Below are 17055 nucleotides of genomic sequence, written 5' to 3'. Positions count from 1 at the left end.
TTGAAAATATATGCAGGATTAGTTTACAATATAGCAGCTATTTACCTGATGAAGTATACATCCTAATCAGAGATGAATAGCTCTTCATTTGTGCAATGTGATGAATTTGTTGTGCAATGTAAGTTGATCATCTAAAAATAGCTCAATTTGTGCAGTTTAACAAAGCAAAGAAGTTAGTTTTTAAATACTATTTTTCTTAGCACGTAGAGCCACATAAAAATAGGGAATGCAATATTTGAAATGTATCATTGAAATTATAACACCTAATACTGTCAGATGGAGAACAGGCCAACATAGCTCACACATCATAGCATCTATTAATAGGCCTGACTCCCTTTTGCAATGTCAACTGTAACATTAATCCTTGTTCTAAATCACAGTGTCTCAAATATCAGCTGCTACTAGTTGTACAGTTCTCTTTCAGTTTATATCAGAGAGCCCAATGGAGTCTTTTGAAGGACGTAGTCGGGTTAGCAGGGCTAACTTAGAAGTTCCCACTCTAAATGATTTCTCTTCAGAGGATGAAGATGTTAAACCTGACATTAAACATCGTTTCTCTCCACTTCCCCGAAGGCGGAATTCTGCTTCTTCAGAGGAAGAGGAGGCAGATACCCCCACCACCATCGCAAGAAAAGTTTCATTTGCTGATGCATTTGGGTTTGATCTTGTGTCTGTTAAAGAGTTCGATACCTGGGAAGTTCCAAATACAGGACAAAATGATGACATAGAAGATGAAGTTTTCCCTCAGGAGGAATATTTTTTCTCTCAACTGTTTACGTTACCTGCTTCACAAGAAGAACTTTTGCAAAAAGTGCGAGAGCAGAAAGTACTGTTGGAGTCAATCTTGTTCCTGCCTGGGATTACCTGTATGAACGGCATTATACGAGTCCTCAATGTATCCTTTGAAAAACTGGTGTATGTTCGAATGACACTGAATAACTGGCTCAGTTATTATGATATCCTCGCAGAGTTCATGCCCAATTCTTGTGGTAGTGAAACAGATCAGTTCTGCTTTAAGATTTCTTTGGTGCCTCCTTACCAGAAAGATGGAGCTAAGGTGGAGTTCTGTATACGCTACGAGACATCGGTTGGTACATTCTGGGCAAACAACAATGACAAAAATTACACACTGATTTGTCACAAGAAAGAAACTGTGCCCAAGGTGGATAATAAACCACACAAAGAGATTACTGATAGACATCTTAAAGGCTGCTTAAAGACGACACAAAGCAGGTGAGGTTACACCTTAACTTTTGGTAATTTAATATATAGCTGGCTAATGCTAACTTTCTAAGTGTGCTTGCTGGAGCTAAGACTGCCCATGCTGTTTTCTTCTATTGTGTTTTTTTAATGATAAAGTAGACCAAGACTCGTTTTCAGTAAAGCTCTTGTATATAACAGCCAGTAGTTTTCTGCAGGCAGATAGGTTGGGATCAGAGTTTTAATATATGGCGTGCATGCCACTCATTTGAAAAGTAGTGTGAGGGTTTATAAATTATGGGCTGTGTACCAATTTTGATCTCTGTAGGATATAAATTGAGCTGACATCAGTGAGAGCTTTGCTCCAGACTGAGGTAGCTGTACAATTAAAACACTTTACATCTGCTTCCTTGGTAAGTCAACAAAAGTTTAAAAGCAAAACAAATCCTGGGTTTTCACATTATTTATTTCATATTTCATTCTCTACATGCAATTATTAAAACAGAAATGGCACTGGTGGTTCAGGAAGCTGATAACTCAGGGAAGGATCCTACTGCAATTAGAATAGCCGGTACAAACTTTTCTGCAAGTGGTTGGGCTGTTCTGCAAGTTGTATATTAGGGTAATAATTCCTTTTTCCTGCCACTGGTTGATGTTTCTGTTTCACAAATGGTGAAATGAATAATGATTTATAAGGCAGAATTGGTTATTAAAGAAAAAAGATATATAGAATTTATCTCGTATATATTATTCTAATTAGAGGTAGGCAAGTATTATGTTAATTATAGAGTAAAATGGCAGTGGTTAACTTATAGCTTAACCCCACATAAAGAGAGACATGCAGCAATAGCAACTTTTGGCTTCCCACTCTGTTTTTAACTCTCTTCTTTCTGTAAGAAAAACCATGTTGCCCGCAAAAATCTAATTCTCGATTTTTTGCTCACCAAATTTACTATAAATCACTTTGAGTCCTGCTGATCCAAATCTATATTTTACCTGCAGCATCCTTTGCAATGCTTAGATCCCAGAACTGAATTAATGTTGAGTTTTTGTTTCCTATAAGCTTTCCAAGCGAGGCAGTGCTATTTGATTCCCCTGGTGCTCTTCCACTGGACTGAACTGGTGGGAAGGGGGAAGAAAACTGCAGCAGTGGTGGGAGCTTAAGGAGAAGGGAGACAGCCAGGCTTCTCCTGTGCAGAACCTCCCTCCCCAAAACCCCGACTTGCTGCGCTGAGAGCCTCTGCTAGCCCTAGTTGCACGTCAGCCCTGTGAGAAGAGGCGCCTGCATCAACACCGTGGTGTAAGAGCAGCCCCGGGGCTAACTCGAGGCCCGATTCATAGCCAGCCCACAAAGCTCTCCTGATAAGTGTCCCTTGGGCCAGCTCTGGGGCACCACGATGATGCTTCCATGGGGGAACATCCTGGTATGTCAGAGGGAACGACACCTTTACCTGTCGTGTGGTCAGATCCTGACATTTGTGCCTGGTTCTGTGCGTCGTATCTGTCCTTCACGAAGTGTCATACGACCCATTCTGGGTAAATAAGATAGCCTGAGGTCCCCTGCAGAAGGGCTGTGATATCAAATACCACAGGCATATGCAGGCAGTGTGGCTTCAGCCTGAGTTCAGGTAGCCCACATAGAGCAGATGATGGACACGGAGAGCCGAGTCTTAATTTAATGAGCCCTGAGCTTCCAGATGCTTTCAGGACTGACTTGCAAATTTAGATACAATTGGGCATCTGAGGTCGAATGAATCCGAAGAGTTTAATTCCCTGAAGTCTCCTGTGACATACCTAGTGCTAACATAAGTTGTAGAAGCATTTCTTCTGGGGGATCCTCTTTTACATGTATATGCTAAATGTATTATACGTAAGTCAGACAGAGACGTATTTTAAAAAATGAGAAAGGAGATAACATGTCTACTCCTCATCTCTAATCCGAGTGTAAAGTTGTCTCCCTCCATATCAGGCTACAGAGGAAGGTATATATGTATATATGTGTGTGTCTGTGTGTATACCTACATATATGTATATACATATATGTGCATATTTGTTCATATATACACATACACACATGTATATTTGTGATATTAAAACCAAAGTGGTCAGATTGTTATTTACATTAAGATCTGTTACACATTTTTGGCAAACAGCTAACTAACGTGCATTTTCAAGACCCTCTTTAGTGGCAGAAGGGTGCAAAGAGACCTTACAGTAAATGCAAAAATGAGCTGAAAGTATTTTTGGAATACGGTTTCAGTGGTCGCCAAGGCTCCTGAAAGACAGTTCTGGCAGATTGTAATCCAGGACCAATTTTATGCTACAGGGACTTCACTGACTTCACAGGAGTTACCAGTGCAAATGAGGTCAGCATCAGGGCCTTTCGTTTCAAAAGAACTAAGGTGCCAACCTCTATTGCTCACTTGTTTTTCAAAGCATCTTTGTACATGTTGCCCCTTTGAGTGAGGAGGAACACCCTGCAGACATCTGCAAAAGTATCTCATTATTCCCCTTCAGACCCTCATTAAAACTCCCTTGCTTTGATGTCTAGAAAAAGGTGCAAGAAAAACAAACCCCCCAAAACTGGCAAAGTGAGGCTGCTGGTATGCTATGACTCCATCATACCGCGTTGAACAGTGCTCCCTGTTTCCCTGCTCTCCTCCACCAGCCTGTCTCTCTCTTGCCTCTTGTTTTATATTCAGGTGATAAGCTCTGCAGCATTTATATATGCTGTGCTGGATGTTTATAGAACATTTAGCAAAGTGGGGGTCCTGGACCATAACTAGCTTGTCTTAGGAGCTGCAGCAATGCAAACAGATATACATAGAAGTAATAACAATTTTACCTATGGTTCACACAATAAATACGCAAGTAAGTAATACTGCTATCCATGCCCATGAGCTGGACATCTTAAATTAAAGATTTCTTTATAGCAATCTGAATAGAAGGATATTTTAACAGGACACTTATTTAGGTCCCTATTTCAAATTTAGAAATCTGTTATAACTTCTTTTTTAAAAGTCTTGGCTCTGAGATATTTATGCTTTCTCTTAAAATGTGCAATTTACCTCTTCAGTTAAAAAATAGGACTGTTAATGAATTATGTTTTTTAAGCAGAGAGTCTGATCTACTCTAGGGCATACTTGTGTGGCTCATTAAATGTCATTAGTGAGGATTAGTTGCGTTAGTTAAGTGAAAGGAATAATATGCACTTTCAGAGGAAGTTACTGAGGAAACACAATATGACTGTGTCATGTTACCCTTAAGAATATGAGCCATGACAAAGTTGTGTGAATGAGGGCAACGGGGTGGCTTCTGACACCATCAATAAGAAACAAAATAAAAATTGACTTAACCCTCAAAAGTTGCACCTAAAAAAAATGATAGTGAAAAGCAAAACTCCATGGAATAATCAATGCTGAAAACTGTCTGGATTTGGATATTCAGAACCACATGAGTTAAAATCCTTCCTCTTCATTACATGTTTCATTTGATTTTGCTTTTATGTCTAGGCATGAACAAATAGTCTTCTCTTAAAGTTTCATAAAGTATTTGCTTCTAACTGTATTTTTCAAGCTAAAATTCTTTCCAACATAAATTTTAACAATTTCTGTGTTTTTCAAAAATCTTGAAAGGATTCACAGGCACAAAATATAGTTTGAAAAAATAACATTTGAAGGAATTAGTTTATGTTTTAGTCTATCTGGAAGTGTGCATTTAACTTATACATGCTTATAGAGATACTTTGGGGAAAAAAAACCTCCTAAAATTTGAAGGCTGTCACTGGAAAAGAGAGCGCTTCTGTCAGTAAACGATCCTGATTTCTATCATATATATACATATCTAAGCATTCAGAAAAATGTAAATTAATTGTATTAGCTCCACTCTTTTCTCTTTTTGTTTGATTCTCGTGCTTTTGGGACATGGATAATTATTCTGAACACAAATTTCTCCTGGTCGTCAGGTTTGGACCACATGATTTTGTTGTGGACCCCAGGCTCCTGCATCGGTCTGATCAGACAGGGACTGGTTGCGTGTTGCATGAGGCAAACTCCTGTAGATCATGCTGCACGGCGCAGTGATAACGACCTGCAAACCATTTCCCCCATCACTGGTGAGGCTGCGCCCCATTTCTGTGCTTGGTCCTGGTTTGCCATCTGTCAAGAGAGCAGCGGGAGCAAGAGCACAAGGAAAATGGCTGATAAGCATGAGAATTGTTTTACAAAAGGGTAAAACGTGGATTTAGATTCCCGTCCTCTGTCAAGGAAGGAGGAGGCTAGTATTTTTATCATAACTGTTAGAGTTATCCTCCACTTGCCTCTCCGAGCCCACAAGTGTATCAGTCTGAACTGATGTTGGTCCTGTGCTTTTTTTTGTAATTGCCAGACTGTACCTTTCTTTGAATGGTGGTACATCATTTCACTTCCCTCCATGGTGCCACTTTAAAACAGAGCACAAAATAGGGCGATGTCTCGTACAAGAGCTGCTCTATGTACAATGCGCGATGAGAAGGAAGAGATTAAAAACCCCGGGTCTGTGAGCCGCCAGTGCCAACTTCAGCAGCATAAATACTGAATGGTCTTAAAGCAATTGCCAGTGAGAAAATTTCTTCTGTGCCTGAGTACTCTCCAGTCTTCTGCTGCCGTCTCATCCCCTTTCTGATGGAAGGCAAAGGAAGTAAGTTGCTGAAGACCAGGACTGCACTGTGCTGGGTCAGTCTTCCCCAGGCCGATGGCAGACCAGTGCCTAGGTTGCCTCGAGAAATGCGGTTCTGCATCAGCTCCTATCGACCTTTCTCACAAACCCATGATGTGATTAAAAAATCAAAGACTTCCGAGGAAGATGCTTGGAAACAGTTTCGCATGTACTTTGCTCTGAGGAACAACTGTATTATTCCCAGCTGATCCATTTAAAATATGGCATTTAAATGATGTTCCCTTTTAATCCTTGTTTTTTTGATTATTGCACATCATAATCAGAAAGGGAAAAGGAGAGCAGAAAAGGTGTTAGAACACACGTCCTCTTTGTGTACTGCTATTTAATCTCAAGGTTGTTTCTGGCATCTCAAGTCACAAGTTACACCTTGATCAGCATACAGATATGGGATTTGACTAAAGTTTATTACTATTATTAGAAAGTGACTGCAGTCACTGTTTTTACCAGGAGAGCAGCTGCTAGAGAGGCTATCCATTCACAGGGAGCCAGCTAAAAGCAGCACTCCTCTGCTGTTCAATCTGACCTGGTATTCCCAGCCCTTCTCTTGCCTCCTGGTCATTCCCAGTCTTTGCCAGTTGTAGAAGTAGGTAGCACTGGCACCAAAATAAGACTTCTCCAGGTACTCAAAGACCGTGATTATCAGGGACATAGGATAATTATTTAAGGTGGTCTAAAATATATTATTCAGACAAGTAGGGTAAAAGCAAGCTGTGGAACTGAGGCTGAGTATTAGGACATGCTTCGCAATAGCGACTCGAGTTATTTTGTAAGGAAATAGCTGCAGCCTTACTCTCCAAAGTAATTTAAAATGTTGAGATAAACCACTTGAAAAATGTTCTACAGGGAACAATCCTACTTGGCCAGGAACTGTGCTCAATGGTCTTTTTTCTCTCTGTCTAATCATAATATTTCAAAATCCGGGCATACTTACTATTTGAATTATGGAATACATTAAAGACCCTAAAGATAGATATCTAAGTTAATGGCATGAGGCTTTGAATGCTATCACAGAAATGCCAAAGCAACAGGTGGAAGTTATGGATGAGAATGGCATGCACAGAGCAAATAGACACCTGCTAAACATACTTGTGGTCTCCTAATTGGAGAGTACCTGCAGACTGAAAAACTGTCTCATTTTTGCTTTTGGTGATTGTGAACTCTGCTACCCATGTGCCATCCGTTTGTTGCACTGGAAATATTAAAATAACCTTCTAAACTTTTAAGTAACAACATAAGAAAATAACACGTTCCTTTGCTGGCAATCTTAGTGTAGTATTTACTCTGGATCTTATTAGTATCAGTGGTTTCTCACTGACTTCCATGATCTACCTTAGAAACTCCTCTCACCAGTGTTACAGAACAGAAATTTGTGCTCTAATGTATGGGAAATACTGGTTGCTATAAAGCTCTTTTGCTTGTTTGCATAAAACCATATAAAACTGATGCTTTGTAATCTGAGTATTGTTTCTCAACCATATGATAAGTAAGTACTTGTAATTATACATGCGTTGCTTGGCTGTATGCTTGTAAGATTTTTTTTGCAGTTGCTACAATTTCATCAGTTTATTTAAATATGCCAATACTGTAACACTATTACAACTGACTCTTAGAGGTCTTTAATACAGCAACTGGCTTGATCCTGCAATAGGCACAATAAATAATTTAATGAACATCAGGAGTCTCACTGAACTTTGTAGAACTCTGCATGTGTAAAACTATCCTCAAATGTTAATATTTACAGGACCAGAGCTTATTTCTATGCTCTTTCAGATCACCGATTAAGGACCTTTGGACAAATAGAAATATATCACTAAAGAAACTCCTGTATTCCATTGTTCAATGACTCTTCTGTTTAGTGAGATACTGTTTTGCAAATTGAACCAGGCTGGTAATGACCATTTCAATATTCTGTCTCCTGTCCACCGTTCAGGTATCACAGTTCATAAATGTTCAGTTGGGAAAAAATTGTTCCATTACATTCACCTTGACTTGGCTAAATGTTAGTCCTGAAAAGATGTTTAAAGTCAGTGAAACATTAACTGAGAGCACTGGAGTCATATTTAATCAATGCATTCACTACCAGTGTCATTTGAGCTGTTTATTCTGGTTATGAACTTTAAGCCATGATCCAGCCACAGCACTGCAGCTCTGAAATTGAAGCAATTCATTCAGCTACAGTGTAAGTCCAGAGAAGAAACTGCCCATTGTATTTTTAAGATAAAATGTGTATTGTCTTTTCGGTTACAAAAGTTAGAAAAAATGGTCTAAACAAATACTTACAAGTTCAATGCAGATCCTGCCTTAGTGCAAAGGAAGAGATTAGAACTTTTAAACACTGTGGGAGCATGTTAGAAGGGGCTATTTGATCCTTAGGCCTTCAGTGACACGCAAGGAAACATTAGTTGATATGCCAAAGCATAATGGGGGGCTTGGTTTTCTGACTGTCTCTCCACTCTCCTCCTGATCTGTGGAACCAGCTGATATTCTGACACTAAACCCAAAGATTTATTACTGCTGGTTACTAATAGCAGTCCTAAAGAGCACTGAGCTACACAATTGAATGTGAGCTAGGTAAACCTGGCAGGTTTTTCTTACCTTGCATTTAGGTGCACCAAGTGGATTTGCAGTTACATTTTGCTTTGCTGCATAATAATTGTCCCTTTGATAATGTTTATGGCTGCTGGAAGATAAGCACAAGATGTTCAAGCTTGGATCACTTCATGGTGTGGTAGAGGGTTGGGGAATTTGTCAGTCTTTCTCTCGCCCCAGCTACCCTAGTAAATCTGCACCGGTGTCTCCTAGGTTGTATTCCAGTTCTTCTTAATAGAAATATTGATACGTATCACACAGCTGCCTTCTTACTATGTAAGACAGTATGTGAAAAAAAAAAGGTTATAAAAGTCTCTTTTTGTCATGATAACACCTGGGAATTTTATCCTCTTGAGATACTTATTGAATTTACAATTGCTTTCCAAGATTTAGATCATAGTTGTCCTCTCTCAAGGGTGATTGGCTAAGGCTTTTTGTGGTCACCCATTCTGTTCTCCTCCCCAGGGGTGGTATCTGTGTCTCACCTGACTGCCATCTATCTACAGTCTCTCTAAGGCACCTGTCACCTTCTTGCGTACGTGCCTCAGCATATTGCAATCAGCCTCTAGGAAATGACTCTCTTATGACATGCCAGTAGGCGACCGCTCCTCTTTTTTTTTCCACATGAGATCCACGGAAAGACCAGGTGCCACATAGGCTAACGTCTTTTTCCTCTCAGATGTATCCAAAACAGATACAACTTGGGAGAAGTGCGAGACCTATTGATGGTACTTGGTTTACTCTCCTTCCATCTTTTAAAACAGTGGGAGAAAGAAGCAAAAGAACAGAGGGGCTCTACCCCCAAATCCTTTCTACACCATCATTTTGATATTTGACCATGGGCCTTCCAGACAAAATAGCAACCTAAGAAGTGTCTCTCTGACCTCAGGCCAAGCTTAGCCCTTAGGAAACTTGACTCCTAACTCATCTTTTCCTCTTTTTCAGTAGCCTGGCCCTGGAGATAGGTGCCCCAATAGTAAGGTGCTGCATTACTAATTCACAATGGAGCTGTCAATACATCTTCTGACCTTGTCCAGGGAAGTCTTTCCTGAAGAATGTTCTTGTTTCTCAAATAGTTAGCCCATTCTGTCGAGGGATTTATGCAACTTTCTGACCAATCTGCATACAAAACAGCTGTGTAAAAAGACTTCTGAACTGGTTTCTTTTCAAAATTGTTATGTGCATATCATAATAAGGTACAACAATTATGACAGCTATAAAAGGGTCTGATAAAAGTTGCAATCTTCCTGTTCATAGTTTCTGTAGCTTAATTTGAGATATAACTGACTTATTATGCATGGGGTTTTCTGCAGTCTTCTTACCTATAGTCATGAGAATTGGGGATAGACAGGGCTACATTAAAGGTTTGAGCGTGGCACCAAGTTGGTGTTGGGCTCCTGGTTCAGACTGTATGGAACTAAAATCTTCAAATGGGCAGATATGCATCTATATTTTAAAAAAAATTTTACGAATGTTTTGCCATTAAAACTCAAGGTCTTTTTTAATGAGCTAGAAAATAAAGACTAATTTCTTGGGACTCTGCTTGCTTTGAGGCTATGATTATTCTCATCCCAAACCAGGCCAATGCATTTTGTTCTGTGCCACCTATGTCCCTGCTTCAATCATAAACTAAGTCTGAAAAATGAAAATATTAGTAATTGGAAAATATAATCCCCTGGATAGCACCAATCCAATAATCTTAATAAAAATAGGTTTATTACAAACATTGCCTGAACCCTACCGGGAATTACCGTTTCAGAACAAACACGCAAATTCCCTTACAGCTGCTCTCTTGATCAATTGTCCCCCTTGATGCTATTAATCATCATACTATATACTGCTTATTCTGAGCATCTTTTTCCACTTTGCTTTCCAAACTTCCTTTCCAATTTCTCCTTGTTTAGAAGCTACTGACAGTCCTTTATCACCTTTTTGCAGTCCCATCTTTTCTCTTCTTCTGGTGTCAGCTCCTTTTGTTAGAGGAGATGACTGAAACTAAGGGGTATTTCCTCAAGATGGGGAAAATACCACAGATTAATATTCTCTTCCTCAGATTTCAAATATTTAAGTAGAGGTTCTTTGTGGCTCTATTTTTGTGCACAATGCTTGTGAATGTTGCTAGACTGGCTCTCCTGGTAATGCAGTGTTCTATTCACAGTGTAGTTCCAAAATGGTAGTTGCAGTGCAAACCTCCATCGCCATGCCAGCGTGCAAATATCCTCACCTACCGCTCTAACGATGAGTGGGTCACTCCGTCTCCATGCCTCTATTCTCTGTGTCCTGACTATCAACAAGGGAGCTAATTAGTGTCAGTCCTCTTTGTTTGGTGACACCTATTTACTAAGAACTAGACTGAGCCTTCTCTAATGCCGCTGGTAGTTGAAGGTCATATAAGAAAATCAGTCTTGCCTAGATTTGTAATAAGGGCTCTGATTTTATGTACAGCTTCGTTCTAATAGGATCACTTGTAATGGCATAATATTTGAAAATATTGTTCGGTAATTTCTACCTAATGTTCACATAGCTGTTCACTTATGGTTGTTGATTTTCTTTGCAGTTTTTGCTTTAATTTCCGAATCTTTTCCTGTGTGGTCTCAATCAGTTTAGAATCTAGCAATGTAATTTAAATTATTGTTTTCTGCATTGTTGTGCTTCTATTTTTAAATACCTCCTGAAAAAATCAAACATATAAATGGAAGGCAATGACACTGACACATGTAACATGCAATAGCAACATTGATGTTCAGACACACATAATGTGACATCTCCACAAGGAGGGATCATTTGAAGCCGAAATGCTCTTAGGTAGGAATTTGCCATATTTTCAGGGAAAGCCATCTGTCAAGTAGAAATTTGGGTGTGTGCGTTAGGAGCTCAGAACTGAGGAACAGTGCTTGTGAGCTTCGGTCGCCCTCTGCTTTGTTGTCAGCATGGACAGCAATGCTCCACGCCGTGCTCACACCGCTCTCTGCAGTTTCTTGGTCTGTCTGTAATTTGTGCAGCTGTTGGTGTCTGCTCTACCTAAGGTCTAGTTCCCTGGGCTCTGCCTCGAGGTTTCTTAGGAGGCAGTTATTTCAGCCCGAGGACGCAGCCAGCTGCTGAGGCCCACAGCCCAGCCACCTCCTGAGCTCTGCTCCCCAACACCTCCCTGAACTTTGGTCCAGAGCCATCAGTTTCCAACATAGCTGTGACGCCCCTACCTAGCATTAAGATCAGCTTCTCTTAGCAGTATGTAAAAGCCTGAAAATGACTTAGAGCATTTCCCTGAAAGGTGGTACAGCTGAGTACTTACTTTCCTTGCAACTTTCTTTCAAAGCCACTTTACGGCTTTTTTTTTTTTTTCTCCCTACTAATGGATTTGGTAATTCAGAGCTCACACGTGCTGCAGCATTGACACTGACTGCCTTTTGCTGGTTGTCATCTTTGCTTTGCTGCTCACTTTGTCCTCTCCTCACAAACCCTGGGGAGACTCTCCCCAGTTCTGATTTTCCGTACCCAGCACCTCTGCCTTCTTGGCCAGTCATAATTCTGTGTCCAGTTGTTTAGGGCTCTCCCTGAGGTCTAATATTTGAATTTTATTTTGTGGGTTTTATCCTTATGTCCTCTCTTAAAAGAGCAGAGGACTTTTTAATTTTCTCATGCAGTAATGTCACTTTTCTTGCATTTTCTTCATATCTACCATAGTCTATCGCAACACGTCTTCTTGTAGGGTGCACGTCTTTTTTTTTATGCACCCTAATCTTCATATGCTGCAAATCTGGTTTGAATGATTGAAATTCTTTAGCAATCATAAAAAACCTTATTCTGTATTTAGATGATTCCTAAGAAAAAAAAATTCCCTTAATTTCTAGCAAATTCTTATCAATACCTTTATATACAAATTGTTACAAAGATAAGCTATTCTTATCTAATGGTTTCTAGGAGTTTAAGAATGTCTCAGCAGGATTTGCTGAGGGATGAAACTCTAATGATGATTTAAAGCAGTGAAGTGTGTAGGCTGAAACTGAAATAATTATTGCTGTAACCCTCTAAGCACTCTAAGTTCCTCAAGAGAAAATACTTTGTTCAGAACAGACCCTGAACAACAAAATGCCAAAAAAGTAAAATAATAATAGAAAAAAAACACTTGGAGCAGGATGATAATTTAGAACTAGAATCAGTATAATGTGAGGATGTTCTCAACAACTGCTCACAAATGCATCAGACATCACAATAAAAAAAGGAATAATAATTATGGCCCCATTCTAAAGTATGTAATATTCTATTCCATTCAATAAGCCATGAACACTTTAAAACCATCAGTGTAATCCACAAACCTGTATTTACAACATTAAACTGGATGTTCTGCCTTTTCAATAACTGTCATCTCATCTCTATTATTTTCACCTCAGACTCTAATTGTTTCTTTTATAGGACCTAACCTACCAGTGTCCTTGGCAGTACAGTTTATGGCTCATGCATTTACAGTAATTGTTTGGGCAATTTGCCACACAGTATAACAATCTTCACATCACAATCAGTTTTTATAATAAACAGCATTAGTTGTGAAAAATACAAGTGATGCATGATTCTTATGGTAGATAAAGGGCACTGAAGATGCCCTTTAGAAAAAGAAAGGAAAATGCTCAAGCCTTGAACTCCTTGAGAAAAATACTGATGTCACAATAGAGCTAATTAATTTGATGGTACAAACAAGAGGGGGAAAGGGCCTTGCATTCATTAGTGTCAATTCCAAATGAGAGTATACCGTTCATAAAAATAATATTCTGCCTTCGATTAGACAAAATGTGCAGGTAAACAAGTCAGAAATAAGCACCAGTTCCTGCAACAACAATGATTTCGCTCCTTAGCTTTATCAAAGCTCTTTCTCTCTGTAGCTGCAGGGAGCTCAAAGCCTGGGCAGGTACAATTTGCAGGTAGACCTCTGGATGAGGTCGGATCCTGTTGCCCACCAGCCTGGCTGGCTCCAGTCTGGCCAGCGCTGCTGGGCGCTACTGGGCACTGGAGCGTCTGTGCATGGTACTGGTCTGCTCGTGGGAAGCTGAGCACTTAATGGCTTCTCTCCACAACCCATAGGTGGTTGCACATAAAGATGCCCCACCACATGCAGTGCTGCTGAAAACATTTTGCGGCCTCTCGGTTTTCAAGTGCCCAGAAATAACAGGTCAAGCGTTGCTTGGTGGGGAGGCTGTTTGACACACCTCCAGCAGGCACAGTCTCCTGCGTTAGAAATTCTCCAGAGGAGAAATAAGGTATATGCTCTCTTATGCTGGTGCACAGGCAGGTAATCCTCAGCCTCCCTGTCATCTCCATGCCACCTGACAGCCCTGGCTTGTGCTGAGGCACAGTGAAGGGAGGTCCCAGGAAGCACAAAGGTGGCTTCAAGCCAAGGTTGTACCTCCCATTCTCGAGCGAAACTGTGAATTCTCTGGCAGCACTAGGGCTTGAGACTAATATTTATAGCGTGCTGGAACCACGTGTGATAAGAAATCATGGAGTGGTTGTATTATAAGACTATAACTTCAACAGTTGATAACATGGGCATCAATTTAAATCAGTAGGAGACTTGTCCCTATAGTGAGTTTTGGACTGAGCCTTATGGAGGCAAGGAATGAGTTTATCTTTACTTGTTAAATATTTGGTTCATACATTCAGTGAAGGAGATAGATAGAATAGAATTAACTACGGACACCCCTTCACAAGAGAAGTCAAAGTCTGCACTTTGGAGGTCCACACCAGGATCCTGGGTGGCTCCCGAACCCCTTTTGTGAGTTGTCATACAAAGACAGAGAGGCCAGGACACGGTTTGGATCTAGATCCCAGAGGGTGGGTGGGATATATCCTCAGTGGTAGTCTCACCATGATAATGAGACCAGAATCAAGCTTATGTTTTTGACTTTTTTTTTTTATAGTACCAGCTTTTTTTCCCTTCTTGCATTTTCTTCTTTCCATGAACTGGCTTTTGCTAATATTTTCTCCCCTGTCTCACTGGTATTTTAAGACCAGTATAAATAGAGCAACATTTAAAATGTAATTTTCCAATAAGCCAACTGTTTAGGGGGGGTTATATTAGTAAAACAATGGGTTGAATTCTTACTCTACTGTGTCTTACAAACAATTTATTAGAACTTTAAAACTCTGTTTAGAACTTTACACATACACAGCCTTTCCTACTGCTTTCCAAAATTCCTTCTTCCTTAGAAATTTATTTTTATTGTGTGTTCGTGGGTTTTGAATGACATTGCATACTATGAGATAGTATAAAATTGTTCCGGTTGCATTAATTTCAAGAGTTTTACAGGTACATTTTCATCTTTCCATACTCTGTACTCAAACAATTTTAGCCTTTTCCCACATTCTGTAAAATAAATATCTTGTGATTTAGGTATTAAGATCTAGCATAAGTGGATATAACACAGAACAATGTGAACGGTGCTGCAGGTTATACAAACATACAGACACAACTTCTGCCAAATATTGGTGTGTGAATTAAAACCACAACAAGCTATAACAACCTGACCCATTATGAAGAGATTAGTAGCTCCTGGCTATAGTCCCAAACCTATTTCTGACCAGAGCAAAGTACCTGCTGTGTCACAGTGAAATGTGTGCTCCTGAAAGCATAACTCTCAGGGCATATAGCTGCATAGGAGTGTTTGAAATAGGGCTGGACTGGGACTATGGGACCATGAAGTCTTATCCCTTGAGAAATGTGTTGCATAATCCCGTTCACAAAAATATATCCATGTTTCCATCTGAGACCTTCTCAGTTTCTTGCGCCTGGTACTTGCACTGAAAAATTACAGGATATACTTTCCTAATGCTTACAGATCTTTTAAGTTTCCACAACAAAAGTTTTTGTGAACTCTTTCTAGTAATACATTAACAAAGTCTTACTGATTAACATCTTTTCTGCCTCCTCAGTATTTACCCTTTTGCTATATTAATAGAGTGCATTTATTTCTCCTCTCAGACTTCATTTTGCTAGGCTGAAAATAGAAATACTCGATTTGTCTCCTTGGTTAATACAGATTTTTCATCCTGCCAGTCTTCTTGTAGTCCTCTTCTGCACCTGTTCCAGTTTGAATTAATCTTTCTTGAACATCGTATATGAATGTTCCAGAGGAGTTCTAACTAGTGCCTGGTGCCATGACATGAATATTTCTTGGAAATCTTTCATTACTGGGAATACCTTCTCTGACACATTGCCAAAAACAAACTCAGATTTTTCTTGTTCGCCTGTTTCTCCCAATTTCTGAGCCCTCATTTTGTCGCAAAAACTCAAATAGTCCCTAAATGTATAACCTGGCACTTTATAATTTTGAATTTCATCCCTTATCTATTATTCTGATCCTCCAGGCCACCCATTTCTTTCAATCCTCCTCTGTGTTGGTGATAGCTCACAACTTCCTATCTGCCACGGATTTAATTTAACTTTGACTTTTTGTGCCTTGGTCTGTAATAACATGACTGAGTAAGTCTGATCACACAACTGGTCCTCTCCAATTCCCAGGCGACGTCTGCCAGCTCCGCACAGCCCAGCTCGTGGGGCCCCGCTTGGCACCAAGCCCCTCTCCCACCGCCCAGCTCTTGTACTCATCTCCCTCTTCTCCAGTTTAATTAATAAATTTCCCATGTGGATGTACAACAAATGCTTTAATGAAGTCCAGATAGATTAGATAACTGATTTTTAGACAAGGGAAATATAGTAATCTTATCAAAGACAGATATTTTCAGGTGAATCTGGCATTTTTATGCCATTTTCCATTTATCTGTATTTATTCTCTCATTTAAGTTTTGTCCTAAATCTCTTGTGAAAACTTTTTGAAGACATCTGGGCCTGTAGTTGCCCTGACACTACTTCTCTTCTTTTTCCTAAATATAGATACTACTTTTCCTACTCTTCTGATACTGTTACAGTAGTATCAGGACCAATTTGATAGATTTGAATAGCAAAGATTTTAAACCAACGTGTGATTTCCTCTGTTGGGTGTCTCAGTATTTTGGGTTGGAGATTATCTGCTCCTCTTAATTGGAGCACATTTAAACACCACGTTCTGCTCCCATACTGGATAAAATAATATAATTTTCTAAATCTCTGTTCCTATCACAGTTAATGTTATGCCCTGTAAGATCTCTGTTCCTATGAGACTCTGCCCCACTACTAGCACTGTGGTAGAAAAGTTTAGCAGAAGTCTTTTGGTTGTGGGGTTATACATAGATTATCTAAAATCTTGATCAAACCTCCCTTCTAAAAAAAAATCCTATTTAACTTAAAAAGACTAATTCCAAAGCCCTGACATGTCTTACTTTACCCCAACCCTTTCTGAAGTCAAAGCAATATTGTTTATTGGCTAATTATTTTTTTTTCTCATCACTTATACGTTGTCTATCTACTCCTCACATCTTTAAGGTTCAAGTTTAACATTTTTTCTCTGTTTGGGATGCCAATTCCACATAACTTTGGGACTTCTGGAGTCCTTCGCATAATGTCCATAAACTTTTCAGTCTTCTCAGTCCTACTAACTAGTCCCTGAACTTCCCATTTGT

General features: G+C 39.7%; 1 protein-coding gene across 1 annotated transcript in view; it reads left to right on the top strand.

The window, feature by feature from the left end:
• The first annotated feature begins 442 nt into the window (after window positions 1-442).
• Window positions 443-17055, top strand: part of PPP1R3A (protein phosphatase 1, regulatory subunit 3A) — a 25553-nt gene continuing 8940 nt past the window's right edge. The window contains exon 1 of the mRNA XM_009583087.1: window positions 443-1233. Within this exon, the coding sequence (XP_009581382.1) occupies window positions 443-1233 (791 nt within the window). The remainder of the gene's footprint in view (window positions 1234-17055) is intronic.

This window comes from Fulmarus glacialis, unplaced genomic scaffold (assembly GCF_000690835.1).
Source record: "Fulmarus glacialis isolate BGI_N327 unplaced genomic scaffold, ASM69083v1 scaffold41118, whole genome shotgun sequence".
In the NCBI taxonomy this organism is placed as follows: domain Eukaryota; kingdom Metazoa; phylum Chordata; class Aves; order Procellariiformes; family Procellariidae; genus Fulmarus; species Fulmarus glacialis.
Note: the sequence above shows the minus strand (reverse complement) of the source record. Positions and strands in the feature narration are given on the sequence as shown.